The sequence below is a fragment of the Periplaneta americana genome, chromosome 9 (genome assembly GCF_040183065.1).
Source record: "Periplaneta americana isolate PAMFEO1 chromosome 9, P.americana_PAMFEO1_priV1, whole genome shotgun sequence".
NCBI lineage: Eukaryota > Metazoa > Arthropoda > Insecta > Blattodea > Blattidae > Periplaneta > Periplaneta americana.
Genome location: NC_091125.1, coordinates 113,333,503 through 113,348,444, shown reverse-complemented (window position 1 = coordinate 113,348,444; position 14,942 = coordinate 113,333,503). Strand labels below are relative to the sequence as shown.

The following is a 14,942-nucleotide window of genomic DNA, read 5'->3' as shown; positions in this document are numbered from 1 at the left end:
GAAAGTAATCCCTCAGAGATTCGTTAAAAAGAGGTTCTACTATAGTTTCTGTGATTGGTTCCCTTGCAAAGTATATGGTGGTTATGTTGTCCCATGTCGCATGTTAATTTTCCTTGAGTAGTTAAGAATGGTTCCATTTATTTGGTTACAGATTTTTTTTAATTAATTAGTATTAGAATAGTGAGAGCGCAACATTCTTTTCATAATAAAATATCATTATCTGGTTTGGTGTAAGTGCTTCACAAATGACAGGATCCCATTGTCATGAAGAGAGAATACTTTCTGATATGCAGTACATTAATCACATTCTGAATCCATTTTTAACTAAGAGAAAGGTAAAAATGTCACAGTTAAAATCCGAACAATGTGTTATACCAGGTTTTTGTGTAGATTTAATAAGTTTTGGTACATGGATCTGCAGATTTCCAAATATTAATTCTCGTACAAAAATTACAGAGATTAATTTTTTTTATAAAACAACTGGATAAATTTTGTGAGACTGCAAGAGAAATGAAGAAAGTTTACAAGAATTAGAAATTATATAAATCCAAACAGCATAATTTTCCCAAGCTACTGTCTGGATCTTGGCACTACTTAAAATAAATTCTTACATAATGGACATACATTTATTTCGTACTTTCTTGGTAAGTGTGACCAGCAGCTATATTATACAGTTACAGGAGATCACATAGGGATTTCTGAGACTGAGAATCTCATGACTTAAGCTCAAGAATTCTACATAAATTAACCTCATAGCATGCAAATAATATCTCATTTCTAATATCTTGCAATTTAAATTTTACATACTGAATGCACATAAAAATATTAAAATAATATACGAATTCATGCATAAAAGGCTAAAGTAAGGATCACAATACATGTATTAAAAATATGGTAAGACATAACTAGTAAATGTTTCTTACTTTGTAGTCCAAGTAACGCAGCTGGGAAGGGTGGTGTACGAGTTGCATCCAATCCAAGGTTTCCATTGCCATGATGATGATTGTTATCATCCAAGGAGCTGTAGTCGTTAGGTTCTGATTTGGGTCTAATCAGTTCTGACATGGGTCCACCTCGTTCTGACATGGCTGTATCACTAGAATTGCTGTCCTCACCTGTTGACTGGGCCTGTAGTGATGAGTCTGAGTTGCCTTTGTTCTGTTGGTAAGAAAAAATAACGTACTGAAGTACGGAATGCATCAACTTAGCACTAACATTTCACTAGAGATCGTATGTATAAGTTCTCTCATTCGAGAAATGTTATGAAAATGCACGTTAAAAACAAGGATATATGCCTTCTGAATAATCTTTAAATTATTTTGTCTTGCACAATGTCTAACATACAAAATTTTATTTGGATCGCAGGTTCAACATGGAAATATGAAAAATTAATTCCATGTTGTTCGTTTGTCAAATCTTTTCTCATTTCTAACGTAAGAATATGTAATTTCCTGCAGAGGGAGAGGGGGGGGGGGAAAGAACGAGTTTATGGTTTATGTAATTAGTCATTTACTGTTAATACTATCACTCCCAAACAATTTTAATTTTGTCGTGGTACCGGACAGTGAGTCTACTCATTTCAGTATCTGTAAATGTTCTCCAAAACTTCAATGGCACAACGATAGGTAAGAATGCAAAGAAGTAAGGCCTACGTCCATCAAACACAATCTGAATCGGAGATTGCAGAAACAACACATGTCAATACGCCACACATAGTGACATTTGCTGTTTCGCCATTCCCCGATTCAATTGTGGGACATAGAAAAATAATTTTTTTAGAGCAATCAAACATGAGATTTTACCTTGTTGTCATAATCATTTTATGGCATTTCCTTCAAGGAAGGACATAGGCTACTACCTTTGTCCAGAATGAAGAGTACACTAAGACAAATCACCCAGTACCAATACTAACTAATATTTTCAATTTTTTTTATGAACATATAACCTTTCTGTGCTTGGCCATCGATACTTTCCTTTCAATAACACAAAAGCCGAAGAAGCAAACCCACATGTTTTGTTATAGGTTTGACACTGGTGTAGAGTGCAATGGACATGTCTTTGTACTCCATATGTAACATGCTTATGCATAACTATCAACACAAAATAATATGTAAACTTCTAATCTAGGTGTGAAACAGATTAATCTCTCACGTCTTCACACATAAATTAATCATAATGCTACCATTCAAAGTAATCTTTTATAAAAAAAACAATGTCAAGCAATTCTTAAGCTTCTGGTATGCTGTAATCACTACAAGAAATTGAATAATGTTTATGTCAATATTTTTAATCATATATATATATATATATATATATATATAAAATAATAAGTGATAATCATCCTATGAGTCAGGTTTGACTGATTTAAGCGTAATTTCTGGAGGAAAAGAAGCGCGCACAACGCACGCGCACGCACACGCTCTCACACACACTCGCGCGTGCGATGGAAATTTCTTCTAATAAAATTATGTATATTAGGATACACTGCTGAATGAAGACGATTTTTTTATGACAGCCTCATTTAATAGTGAAGTCATTTCTGTAAATTTTTCACTCTGTAATGGGTTGGCCCCTTGCTTTCTTTCAACATTGTACAAACTGATACACAGCTCCTGTAAAACGGAGTCAGCATGAAGCCAGATATTCACATAAGATAACACAAATTAACATATTGACAATGAACAGATATTCATGCCTAGAAAGTGTTTCGAACTCAAAATAATTATGGCTTCCATTAGACATAGAAGTACACTTAATCCATTGCACACAGCCCAATATGCAAGTAAAAAACGGTGAAGATAACCCCTTCAATTGTATAAAAGTGCCTGGGAGACATGGAGGTAGAGCTCATACATTCATGACCTCAGCATCAGAATGAGGTGTTATGTTCGACACCACAGTCTGCCTGCCGTCTTTTACCCTTGGGAAAGATGCAGTTGGTAGGTTGAGTGAACCACAGGGCTACTGTGAAGTTCTAGGAATAAGAAAAATCTCATCACTATCTGGGAATGAACCAGGTACTTCCAGTACATAACCAGTTGCTCTGCCAATTAAATTAAAATATGTAAGTTAGGTGTATTAAAATAAAGTACAATAACGCAAATTTGTGATCTTATATCAATAAAAGCAGAGTGACAAAATTTACAGAAAAAAACTTCCATGCATATATGAGTCAGCAGTTAATCTAGGTCACAAAAATGTAAGTGATGCAATGTCATTAAGCAACCCCACAGCTGGCAATGGGTCCAATTACAGACGATACTACTGCAATGTTCCAAAACTGATGTGCAACTTATAATTATAAACTGCTGTGAGAGACAATGTTTTATGGGGTGAAATCAGGTCACATTATAACATGAAACACTGAAAAATAACACAATCCTAGTGATGACGGTAGGCCGAAGTTCCACATCAATTTCTTTTCAAATGCAGAATGAATTCAAGCCCAAGTCACTCAAAATTGTTTTGAAGAAAGCCAGACATTATTAAATAAAATATTTAGCTTACAGCAACACAAAAAATGAATGTAAAGAAAATAGTAATGTGAATTTCAAGAATTAAGCAAACATTTTTTTTATGCTTTGTTGTTGTTGTTTAGTCAACTGTCCAAAGACAGGTTTGAACCTCACAAGTGACACCAATAAGACATGACTCACGAGGCAACTAAGTCAAGAGATAATGAGGTAGTGTAGCCAGTTCCTTTCCCCTTCCATTGGATACATCTCTGATTAGATAAGTATTACATTAATCAGACTTCAGATGTATACAAACAATTGTTGTTCTTCTGAGATATATCATCAGGTGAGATATAGGTCTACTGCCTGATATTTCATGCTCTATAGATGTCATTAAAAACCTGATGATTCCAAATGTTCACAATTTCACAATGTTTCGAAGATACCACATATCAAATACCATAACACATAAAATTACCGAAAGTTATCATCAGGTATATTGCATATAGTATCTTAGCATAATAATTAATACTTTAATTAATAATATTAGTAGGTACCTATTTAATGTACACATCAATGTTTTTAATTCCATTTATAAAAATAAAAATGAGGATAACATACAATGTGTTATAAATAAAACCCAACAATATCTTAAAAGAAGCACTTGGAAATGACTAATGGAAATTAATACTGTATTCCCAGTTAACCTCAATTTTAAATAATGAAAATAAAATAATTAAAAAAAAAAAAAACCAATGCTGTTTTAAATTTTGTTCCATCATGTATAAAGTAAAATAATGAATTCAAGTTAGCTATGTCAACTACAGCACTCAAAAGACAAACTACTTGAAAATGGGTTCAACTCCACACGTTGTCTACTTTGACTTGTATTTTTGTGCAATCTGCTTGGCTTACACCAGAAATATGCTAAGATAGTAGTACCTAAAAAATACCATACTTGATATACCGGTATTCTAAATCCCTTACTCCTTATCAATCAGTAAATAACAGTTAACAAGAACTTTTAACTTCTCATTTAAAGTTAGTAATTTAGAAGCCTCTGAGGATGGTGTCAAGTAGCACCGAAACAGCTGTAAGCTGCACATGCTTACATAATTAACACGAGTAAGATCGCCATTTAATCAATTATTTAGTAATTTAAAGTTATTTCTTGCTAATTTTTGGGATTTTCTGTATAATAAAAATATTAAAATAAAAGTAAACTCCAGCAACACTATTACAGCAACTGGGAGGCCTATTTGCGCTTCAGTCTCTCTGATTCACCTAGAGCAGGACTGGGCACCAAGAGCAAATTCTACTCTCTCACGGACAGCCACATAACTTCTCTTTAACCCCTTTCTTCCCCGCCAAACACAGCACAGCACTGATGCCATGACGGATGAATATTAAACACCCCTGGTGCCAAGCACTGACCTAGAGATAAGTACTGGAGGATTATGATAAGTGATAACTTTCAGTAAACAATATACCTTTAGGAATCCTATATATAGCATGATTCTTTCTTCATGGCCACTAGCTGATTTATTATAGAAACTATGAAAGTCGCATAACACAAGCAATGTACTTTATGGATCTTAACAGATCTTCATGTTATTTCAGGCTATACATCACAAAAGACCCTTCTATTCTATTTTCTCCTTATTTATTTTGGGTTGAAATTACTGAGTAGACATGAAGATTCTACTATGTCTCATTCCTCTATTTTACCCCCTGGGAAAGACATTCCTTACCCATTCAACATGATTAAGATCCTAGCTTCAAATCCCTCACAAAATCTGTGTTTTCTAATCCCAAAACTGGGTCTTCTCAATTCATCTCAGCTTAATTTACACCAATTTTCGATTTGTATACTTCATAGAAATACATCAATGAGTTTTCTGCACACAGTTGGCTGTCGGCAAATCCCCATCCTCTGGAATAGTTGCAGGACAACAAAACCCTAGAAATTCATTCCATAACAAGAGACACTAGGTGACGAGGAATTTTCTTTGCAGATGTGAAAAATTTATGGGTGTGGAGGGTCGAAATTTGAACACCATTTCTGAGGCTCGTGGGTGACTTTAAATAAAGCTATGTATTTTATTTACTGTATACTTTAATGTAATAACAGTTAGTGGTAATGATGAGTGACTGTACATCAGATTTTTTTCTGACTACCTTGCGAGCCACATGATAAACACCACTGACTAGCTGTGGACAGCTTCAGCAGTAGTTTTAAACTGGGCATACTGCAATTTTAGGTTTTGAAAATGTTGTTTTCTAATGCCAGGCATTTGACAATAAAGTCATTTGGCCTCTTGCACTCCAATATTTTTCAAAGATATTATCATGGCCAGCCACTGAAGCACAGGTATTGAGGTGTTCCGAATCCATTTCTTGGTTTGAGTTGCACAATGGGCAGTTAGGGGACTGATATATTCCAATTCTATGCAGGTGTTTGGCCTAACAATCATGGCCTGTTGCCAATCCAAATGCAGCTACAGACGAATTTCGTGGTAAATCGGGAATTAACTGTGGATTATGATGCAGAGAGTTCCATTTTTTCCCTTGAGATTGTGTTATCAAATTTTGTTTGTTGAAGTCTAAGTATGTAGATTTAATAAATCTTTTCACAGAGTAATACGTAGATTTAGTAACAGGTCTGTAAGTAGCAGTGCTGCCCTTCTTTGCTAAAGCATCTGAATTCTCGTTTCCCAGGATTCCACAATGGGATGGTATCCATTGGAATACAATTCTTTTATTGAGTGAAATTAATTGAGAGAGCATTTTAGTTATTTCTGCTGTTTGAGATGAAGGTGTGTGTTTAGAGATTATTGATAGAATAGCTGCTGGTTCTGAAAATGTTGAAACAAAGAAACTGTTGAAAAGACAAACTTTCAACAAATAGACCAGGCCGAATTACTGGAGTGAAAATAGTATCTAATGAAACTGCATATAATCATGCTGTATTTGTTGAGTAACTGTTTATATAGGATTACACGCATTCTCGGCCTATAATCAGTATGAATGGGACTGTTCCGATAATTTCGTCTCCAAAACTTATTAAACAGAGACAGTACATACAAATTTAAAATACTTCACATATCAGGAATACTGGAAACTTGTAAGCTGATAAAATCTGAAAGCACATCCTTTTTGCAGTGTCACAATATTTTTTTTCTACTAAGTATGAGTACAATAAAATGCAAAGAAATGTTATACAATCTCCTCTAAGCCCCAATAATTGTGCTGTGGCTGAGTTCTTATGTAGTATCATTCAATAAATGGTAAGAAAATAATTTCAATTTTTACCTGATGTTGCGTGCTGCCTGTGTGAAGTGTAGGTCCTCCTTCCAATGCCTGCCCCAATAATGTATCTCTCATCAGTGCGTCGCCATTGTTGTTATTATTATTGTTGGTTGCAGATGAAGCTGGGGACGGTGAGAAGCGATGCTCATTATTTCGACTTCGTTTGGGAGGTGGTGAAAGAGCATCTTCTGGAAAGTGATCTCTCAACTCCCCTGACTGTGACCAGGGTAATGAATTTGAGGTCTGTAAAGAGTAGAAATGTTCCTATCAGCATACAAAAATGCATTGTCTTAGTGGTATAAAAATAAAAACGTTATTATTTATTAAAAAATACTCCATTTATTTTAATATAAACTGTTGAAGACATTTCAGTTAGATAATGAAGTTTTTTCTGGGGTTTTCCCTCAACCAAATATAAGCAAATGCTGGGTAACTTTCGGTGTTGGACTCCGGTCTCATTTCACCGGCATTATCATCTTCATCTCATTCAGATGCTAAATAACCTAAGCTGTTGATAAAGCGTCGTAAAATAACCTACTAAAAAAAAAGATAATGAAAATTAAATGGAGGTGCTTAATTCAAAACTAAGAAAAAGGAAATCTTTTAAGTCTTTCTGGGCATATGGAAACTGAATCTTACCAGCTAGAAGTTGAAGTTTCAGAAAAGCATGTTACAGGTGCCACTAATATGCGAATTTGATATAGAATTAGTTAAACTGCACTCATTTGCTCTAACTTCAATTACTCCTTTATGTGAAGTTGTGTTAAATTATAATGATCACCTTCCTATAATCTTTTTTATTTAAAAAATATTCACCATTATTCCATAATCAAACAAGCAATAAGTTAGTAGAAATGAAAAAAATTGAAATAATTAAGATATTCCTGACACTTAGGTTAAGAAAGTACACAAAGTCTAATCTAGCAATACACTAAGTTGTTAGGAAAAATTACTATTAATTTATGTAAGAGAAAAACGAAGATGAGTATTAGTACAATTCATTTTGAGTATATCACTAACTTTCGTCATTTTTACCCGACAGTATTTTTTTTTCAAACAAAAGTAGTAGTATTTTCCAATACAAAATCTGAATATTTCATGTGCAAACTTTCCATGTACAAAATACACTCGTAAACAGTTAATAAAAACAAAATATGTTTGGCAGCTTAACAAAAGACTATCTACAGACAGACATGGTCAGAAATTTCTCAATATTGAAAATGCTAAAAACATGTCACTTTCAGCAAATTTTCCTATGCTCTATCTTGTAGTCAGTGCCGTCATGGAGGCCATATGGGGCTATACATTGTATGGGAACCTACAATTTTTTTAATTAATCATATGTGGAAAAGAAAATTTTGTCTGTATGGCACCATACAGCATAAGGATGCCTAAGATAACTGTACAGATCTTAGATCATCTCTTACTGTTCCTAATGTATTTTGTTTGATGTTCACAAACAAAAATTGTCTACCTCTGCAACACTGGAATCCAGAATTATATGAAATCATGGTTGAAAAACAAGAAGTGCTGCAAATAGACACTCCAAGATTCATCGAGACAAGTGTGCATCTACAGTGGTGCTACATGGTGAATTCTTTAAATCAAACTTGTACAATTAAAATATAATGCAAAACAATTTCTTTAGTTCTTCTTTAATATTAAAAAAAAATTATTAAATGACAGTCGGAGAGATAGAAGAGGAGAGTAAAATATATTTCAAGGGGGAAAACAAGGGGTGGGATGTATGGCCAAGAAAAAAACACTCATATACGAATGTTCGTTTTTTCAATAACAGCTTGACCTAGTAAGCTGTGAAATATATATATCATAGGCCTGAACACTATATAAGTAACATTATAGCACGAAGACAATCACTTTATACCATCAGATTACTATTATACAATAACTGTAATAGTCGGTAACAAAAGCTCATCAGCTATACACACACGCACGTAAACACACACATACACTTCTGTGAGTAGCAAAAATTAGAGTTGTTACTGTAATGTTTACTACAGTATTACATGCATTTACACTGTTGAAATACTTCTTGAATCTCATGTTAGCATCACACACAAAGGTGTGCCAATATATAGGAAGCATAATCTTTTATACAGTCTCTGATGTATCAATTAATAAAATAAAATTCTGAAATGCTTTAGCAAATCCCACTAAATTCTTGTAGGCCTAACAGAAAAATTTCATTACAATATTATGAAACAGCCTAATCACAACTTTCATCATTTTCTGATCATAAAGACCATGGCTCAAGTGCTTTCTGATCTTACAGGATTTGCATGACAGTTATTTTTGAGCACTTCATTTCCCGGGTCAATCTCCACTGTAGACATATCATCAAACAACTCGAAGTGTCAAAGAACTACCTTCATTTCCTGCCTGAAATTAGATTGCAAGCTTTCACAAGGATCAATTTGAATAGAATACCTTACTTTCACTGTATTAATGAGAATACAATGTTTAGTAAATAGTTATTTAGCTTATTAAAACGGATAACTGTGGTTAATGAGTTTAAATAGTACCTCACAAGCATCAAGGACACAGAATGCAACATTTATCCCATCACCAATGCTTCTCTATTAACATGTGTATCATTTCTTCGCAAAGAATATATGAAACTACATGTAATCCCATAACAGGAGTTCAGTTACTTCATTATTTTATCATAACACCGTAAGTTTTGGACTCATACAAAGCTATTAACTGATCAACAGTACTTATGACTAACTATATGGACAATTATTCCCACCAAACATAGGAGTTAACACCAATACAGTGACCAACTGTTTGTCGGTAATCAGTCTCAGAGATATAAAGAGACAATTTTACACATTGGTGTATGTGAAAACTGTACCAATCTACGAAGTAGCACAGAATCAGAAAGAATCACCACGGTTCTAGAATAAAATAAAGTTGTTGCCTCTGGTCATTGAGAACTTAAAAAGTTCTATTGTGATTAAACCTTTATTTTAATTGTCCTATTCCGGTTTGAACATTTTCTTAAAGTTCAAAGCCTTCCTAGAAATGTTCTTTCAGGATAACACAATGTTTGGCAGACTTATGTTTCACAATCGCAAAAAATACGTTCTACTATTTCTGTCTCTTCCACAACATAATATCTTAGCATATCTAAGTATGATGCTAGCATGGTCACATAAGAGCTGGAGGTAACAGTTCACTCTTAAGACCTGACCCTTGTGAATGACAATGACGATGATACTTATAATGATACTGACAACAATGACTTAATTTGATCTCAAACTGAGAGCTTTTTCTTGCTGCTGTTTTTATTCCCATATGACTAACGCAAACATTGCAAGACTATCTCCTCATTTAGTTCATTTAATGTTATTGCTACGTTTAGGTCCTTCTGGGCAATGCACACCTGTATTTGACTTTATTCACTAAATACGTAAATAGTGCTCAATAATGATAGTCGCCACATACTAAATTGTAAATATTTCAACACATTAAAATTTAAATTACAGTCATAACAAACATTCAATCCTTTTCTCAAGTAAGGTAAAGAAGGGTAAGTGTGTCTGTGGAATCTATTGTATTATAGATTAAATATTGAAAAATTGTTTAATGAATGACAATATTATACGGATTATAAATTCAACAGATGGACTTTAGGGGAAGATAGTAAACAAATAAAATTTGATTTTTTTTAAGGAGGCAAATTCACACTTTTAGCTGCACAGACTGGTAAGAGTAAGCATAAAGAGTTTGCAGTGATTAAGTTATAAAACAAACATTTGAATTCATGCCAAAAAAATTTGTTTTATATGAGAAGACTTTTGAGGCAGACATAGAAATTTTCAGGCTTCTAATACGCTTATGAGTTTTGTTACACTATTCTAGAGCATAATGCCCACAACAGAAATGTGAGATTTAGTAATAAATTTAACTACAATTGTAGAAACGAGAAATAATAAACAATGAATAAAAAGGTCTCAAGAACAATAGTCGCATACACATGCTCCAAATTCTTCGTAACTTGAACATATTTTAACTCGTGCACTCTTACCCGCTCATTCTGTACACACTCTTAGCCGACATCGAGTCAGTTTAAGAATGTTTTACTAAGGAGCAGCACAATACTGTCATAGAACATTACTTCATACCACTTCATTGCTACAAATAGGATTTCATTTTAATGTCAACATATTCCTTCTGACTGACTTATAACTCTGTAGAAAGCTCAAGTTTTCTTTTGAAAAAAATTACATGTGATTTCAAACAAAACGTTTACACACCTTTCTAAGTAGAGATTCTTCTGTGGCTCAACCAATGTAAGTCTCAACTTTGTCAATAATCCATACTCAATGGAGTAACGCAAGTCAATTTTGCAATAGGCATAGCAACTATGAAAAATTCACGAGAGCACTCTTACCCGACTGCGCACACTTACCCTCCGTTACCTTAACACTTAGATTTAATTAGGTTGACTACAATCTGAACAAATTCTGATAGTAGTTTAATTCTTAAATGAATAACTTGAAAAATTCATTACATTAATACTGAAAGTGGTGTGTCAATAAACTTTACATCATCTTTTCAGTATATCAGCCTTACAACTGTCTTGTGTTTACAAAATCTGAACAGGTCTAGATGTTAGTCTCCAATAACGAATTGGAGAATTCTGATGTACTGTATTAGTACTGAAATGTGACCATAAATTTTTTGAGTTCTAAAGTTAATCAAGTCTACACAGTTCAACTACAGTCTTAATACCAAGTTAGAAAAATTGTAGTTAATTACTGATTGAATTACCAGCACCACAAGATTTCATCACAATCTTACAGACACATGCGGATTGATGGACGGCAGATATATATACAAACTTTCAATCATCCAAAAAATGTAGTACCCAACATTACTGTACTATATTGTAGAATATTTTACACTACGATATTTATTTAACACTTCCTACTATTGCAAGCTGCTTACAAAGACAAAGTATAAAATAATAAGGAATACAATCTCATACACGTACATACAAATATTCTAATACATTTTCTTTGATGTGTCACTACAGAATCTTTCAACTGCACAGTTCCGCAAAAAGCAACTCAATTTGCAAGTCTCTCTTTCTTCACTATCACTCACTAAATCTCTCTCTCTCTCTTTATACAAAAATTAGAATTTCTCTCGTTACTGTGAAAAAGAAGTGCAGAACAACTTTCATGCCAAATATTAATCTATTTATTAATTGTCACCAACTATTCCCTGCACTTACTTTCACAAGGACACAATTAGAATGTTAATTTCATACAAAAATTTACACATAGTTGATATACCACCACCTCCACGTTCAAGAACCAAACCTACCGAACATAAAGTGCTAAAAAAAAATGCTTTGAAAATTTTCTGTTCCTCTGTAGGTTTATACCTAATAATTAATAATCTTCATCAACCTTTCCCTTCAAGGCCCTCTGGCCTGTTATGGTCTCAATCAGTTGTTTATTCAGTCATAATTAGTTTTATGTTCTTCTAGCCTGGCAATACACTAAGTTGTTTAGGAAAAGTTACTATTTATATAAGAGAAAACGAAGATGAGTATTTGTAGAATTCATTTCGAGTATATCGCTATCTTTTGTAATTTTTCCTTCACAACATTATTTTCCAATATAAAATCTGGTTATTTCATGTGCAAATTTCCCAATATATAGTATACTCATAAACGGTTAATAAAACAAAATATGTTTGGTAGTTTAACAAGAAAGACCGTCCATAGATTAAAAATCGCTTTTAATATCATGAAAACATGTTACTTCCAGCAAATGTTCTTATTCTCTATCTTGTAGCATCAGCATCGAATAAGCCAGAAAACAAAACTCGTAGGCTATACAAATGTTCGTTATTTACTAATGACTTAACCTAACAAGCTGTGAAATACATGAATCATAAACTTAGTAACATTACAGCATGAAGGGAATCTCTTTTGGGTTTGCACTGAAAGACCTGTCCTCGGGCAGAAAACCATGAATGAATGAATGAATGAATGAATGAATGAATGAATGAATGACCCCCAAAATACAATTTTATTCACCTTCGTACTCCCAAACTACATTGCAATTATATAAAAAAAGAACAAAAGATATGATGTTGTATGCATACAGTAGTTATTAATGCTGAATTATGTAAAATGCTACTAAAGCAAGGAAAAACAAGAGTTGATATTGTAAAATTTTGTTGTTTTTTTTTTTTTAAGTAGGTTATTTTACAGCACTTTGTCAACATCTTAGGTTATTCAGCGTCTGAATGAGATGAAGGTGATAATGCCGGTGAAATGAGTCCGGGGTCCAGCACCAAAAGTTACCCAGCATTTGCTCATATTGGGTTGAGGGAAAACCCCGGAAAAAACCTCAACCAGGTAACTTGTCCCGACCGGGAATCGAACCCGGGCCACCTGGTTTCACGGCCAGACGCGCTAGCCATTACTCCACAGGTGTGGACGATATTGTAAAAGAAAATATGTAAACTGTAATACTTATTATCAACAACTGTATAACAAAATAAGTATGTCAGCATTTTTACATATATAGTAAGTTGGATGTGTACCCCTTCAGAGAATTCCACGTGCTCTGGGGGTATGCATACCATAGATTGAATACCACTGTTCTAAATAATCATTTCGGCAGTTCCTCACAACACATTTACATTTTCAACTGAAAATTACGAAGATAAATGATACAATGCACCAAGCACAATCTCATTCTTAATCTGTAATAATGTCGAGTTAAAGTTTAAATATAACCTATTTCAGAACGGAGAAACAGTGAATTTATGAAGTGCAATACCATATGGAAATATTCTACATAGAATTTTGAAACTTTATCCAATGCATGAGACACTGCCAGAAAGATAAAAAGACTTTGGTACAAGACAATTTTTAATAAAAGATTATAATATTACACTCAATCTTATTCTTGTCACTTGTACTGTGAGTCCCAGCAAATATTCCCAGTGTTTCTGTCAGCCGACCACACTATACACTATAGGCAACACTTCCAGCAGCTACTGTGAGGAGGATGAGTACCGAATGTTATTAATATAACAAAGTATGTAAGTTTTACTCTGGCGAAGCACCTTGAGTTCACGGATGCAAGCAGTGCTGGTAGCGGGCAGAGGAAGAGGGGAGCTTGCTGCTGATTGGTCAACAAAAACATCAGAACATTTGCTGGAAACCATTCTATAATTTATGAAATTTCATCCAATGAATGGCCACAATGAAATAAGCAATTTCAATTTATTTGTGATAAGTACAATGGAATACTGAATCTATTACATTCAGAGAATAGGCTAAACAATACAAAATAATGTAATGTTCTTTTTATTATAAATTCTTCATTCAAAACTCCATATATTTTATAATCAACAGACAAAAGAATTACATAAAATTTCACAAAGATTTAAGGTTATAATTTCATATAAAGAATTTTTTCCAGGAAGTAATACAACAGCTTCAAAAAACACCAGCTGTTAATTAAAACTTCAAAATGTTAACGTAGCATTACTTCTCAGCTTTCCAACTATATAAATAAAACAAAAATGTTTGTCTTATGCTTTCTAATAATACATATAATTTATTCAAGATTTCTTATCCTTAAACTTCTGAAAATTCTCGTTGCATCATTCAATTAAAACTATGCATTAGATGTAAGTACCTATGTATATTTTGAGTGAATTATTTTTGTCTTGTAAGTGTTTCACTAACAATGAATGCAAATAAATTACATTAAAATTAATATCTACAACTTTTGTAAGGACTCTCTCTCTCTCTCTCTCTCTCTATCTCTCACGAAAAATAAAAAGATAATGCTTATAACGTACCTCTAGAAACATTTTGTCCACAATGTATTTATTTTGAACAACTTTCTAACATTAAGAGAAAATCAAAGAAAGTCCTTTGCACCATTTTCGAACACATTTTATAAATTAATGGGAGTTATTAATAATGTTGAGTTGTTAGTTACCACTCGACAATTCCGAGTTCTAACTCGCATGTGTATTAATAAACATACTTATCTCTCAATCAGTCTGGCACTGACCTTTGATCCTTGAGTAACAACTCTCGATGACGCAACAGACGAGAGACAAGTCACTATTCTATATTAATAAACGTTACCTCTCACTCACATAATTGAGTTT

At 33.4% G+C, this 14,942-nt stretch overlaps 1 protein-coding gene across 6 annotated transcripts in view; it reads right to left on the bottom strand.

Annotated features, from left to right (window-relative positions):
* ab (BTB/POZ-zinc finger protein abrupt) overlaps positions 1–14,942 on the bottom strand; it is a 243,431-nt gene that overhangs the window by 95,515 nt on the left and 132,974 nt on the right. For all 6 annotated transcript variants that reach the window (XM_069835648.1, XM_069835647.1, XM_069835644.1 and 3 more), the window contains 2 exons: positions 6,768–7,007; positions 924–1,158 (listed from right to left, as the gene is read on the bottom strand). In XM_069835648.1, coding sequence (XP_069691749.1) covers positions 924–1,158; positions 6,768–7,007 — 475 coding nt within the window. The remainder of the gene's footprint in view (positions 1–923; positions 1,159–6,767; positions 7,008–14,942) is intronic.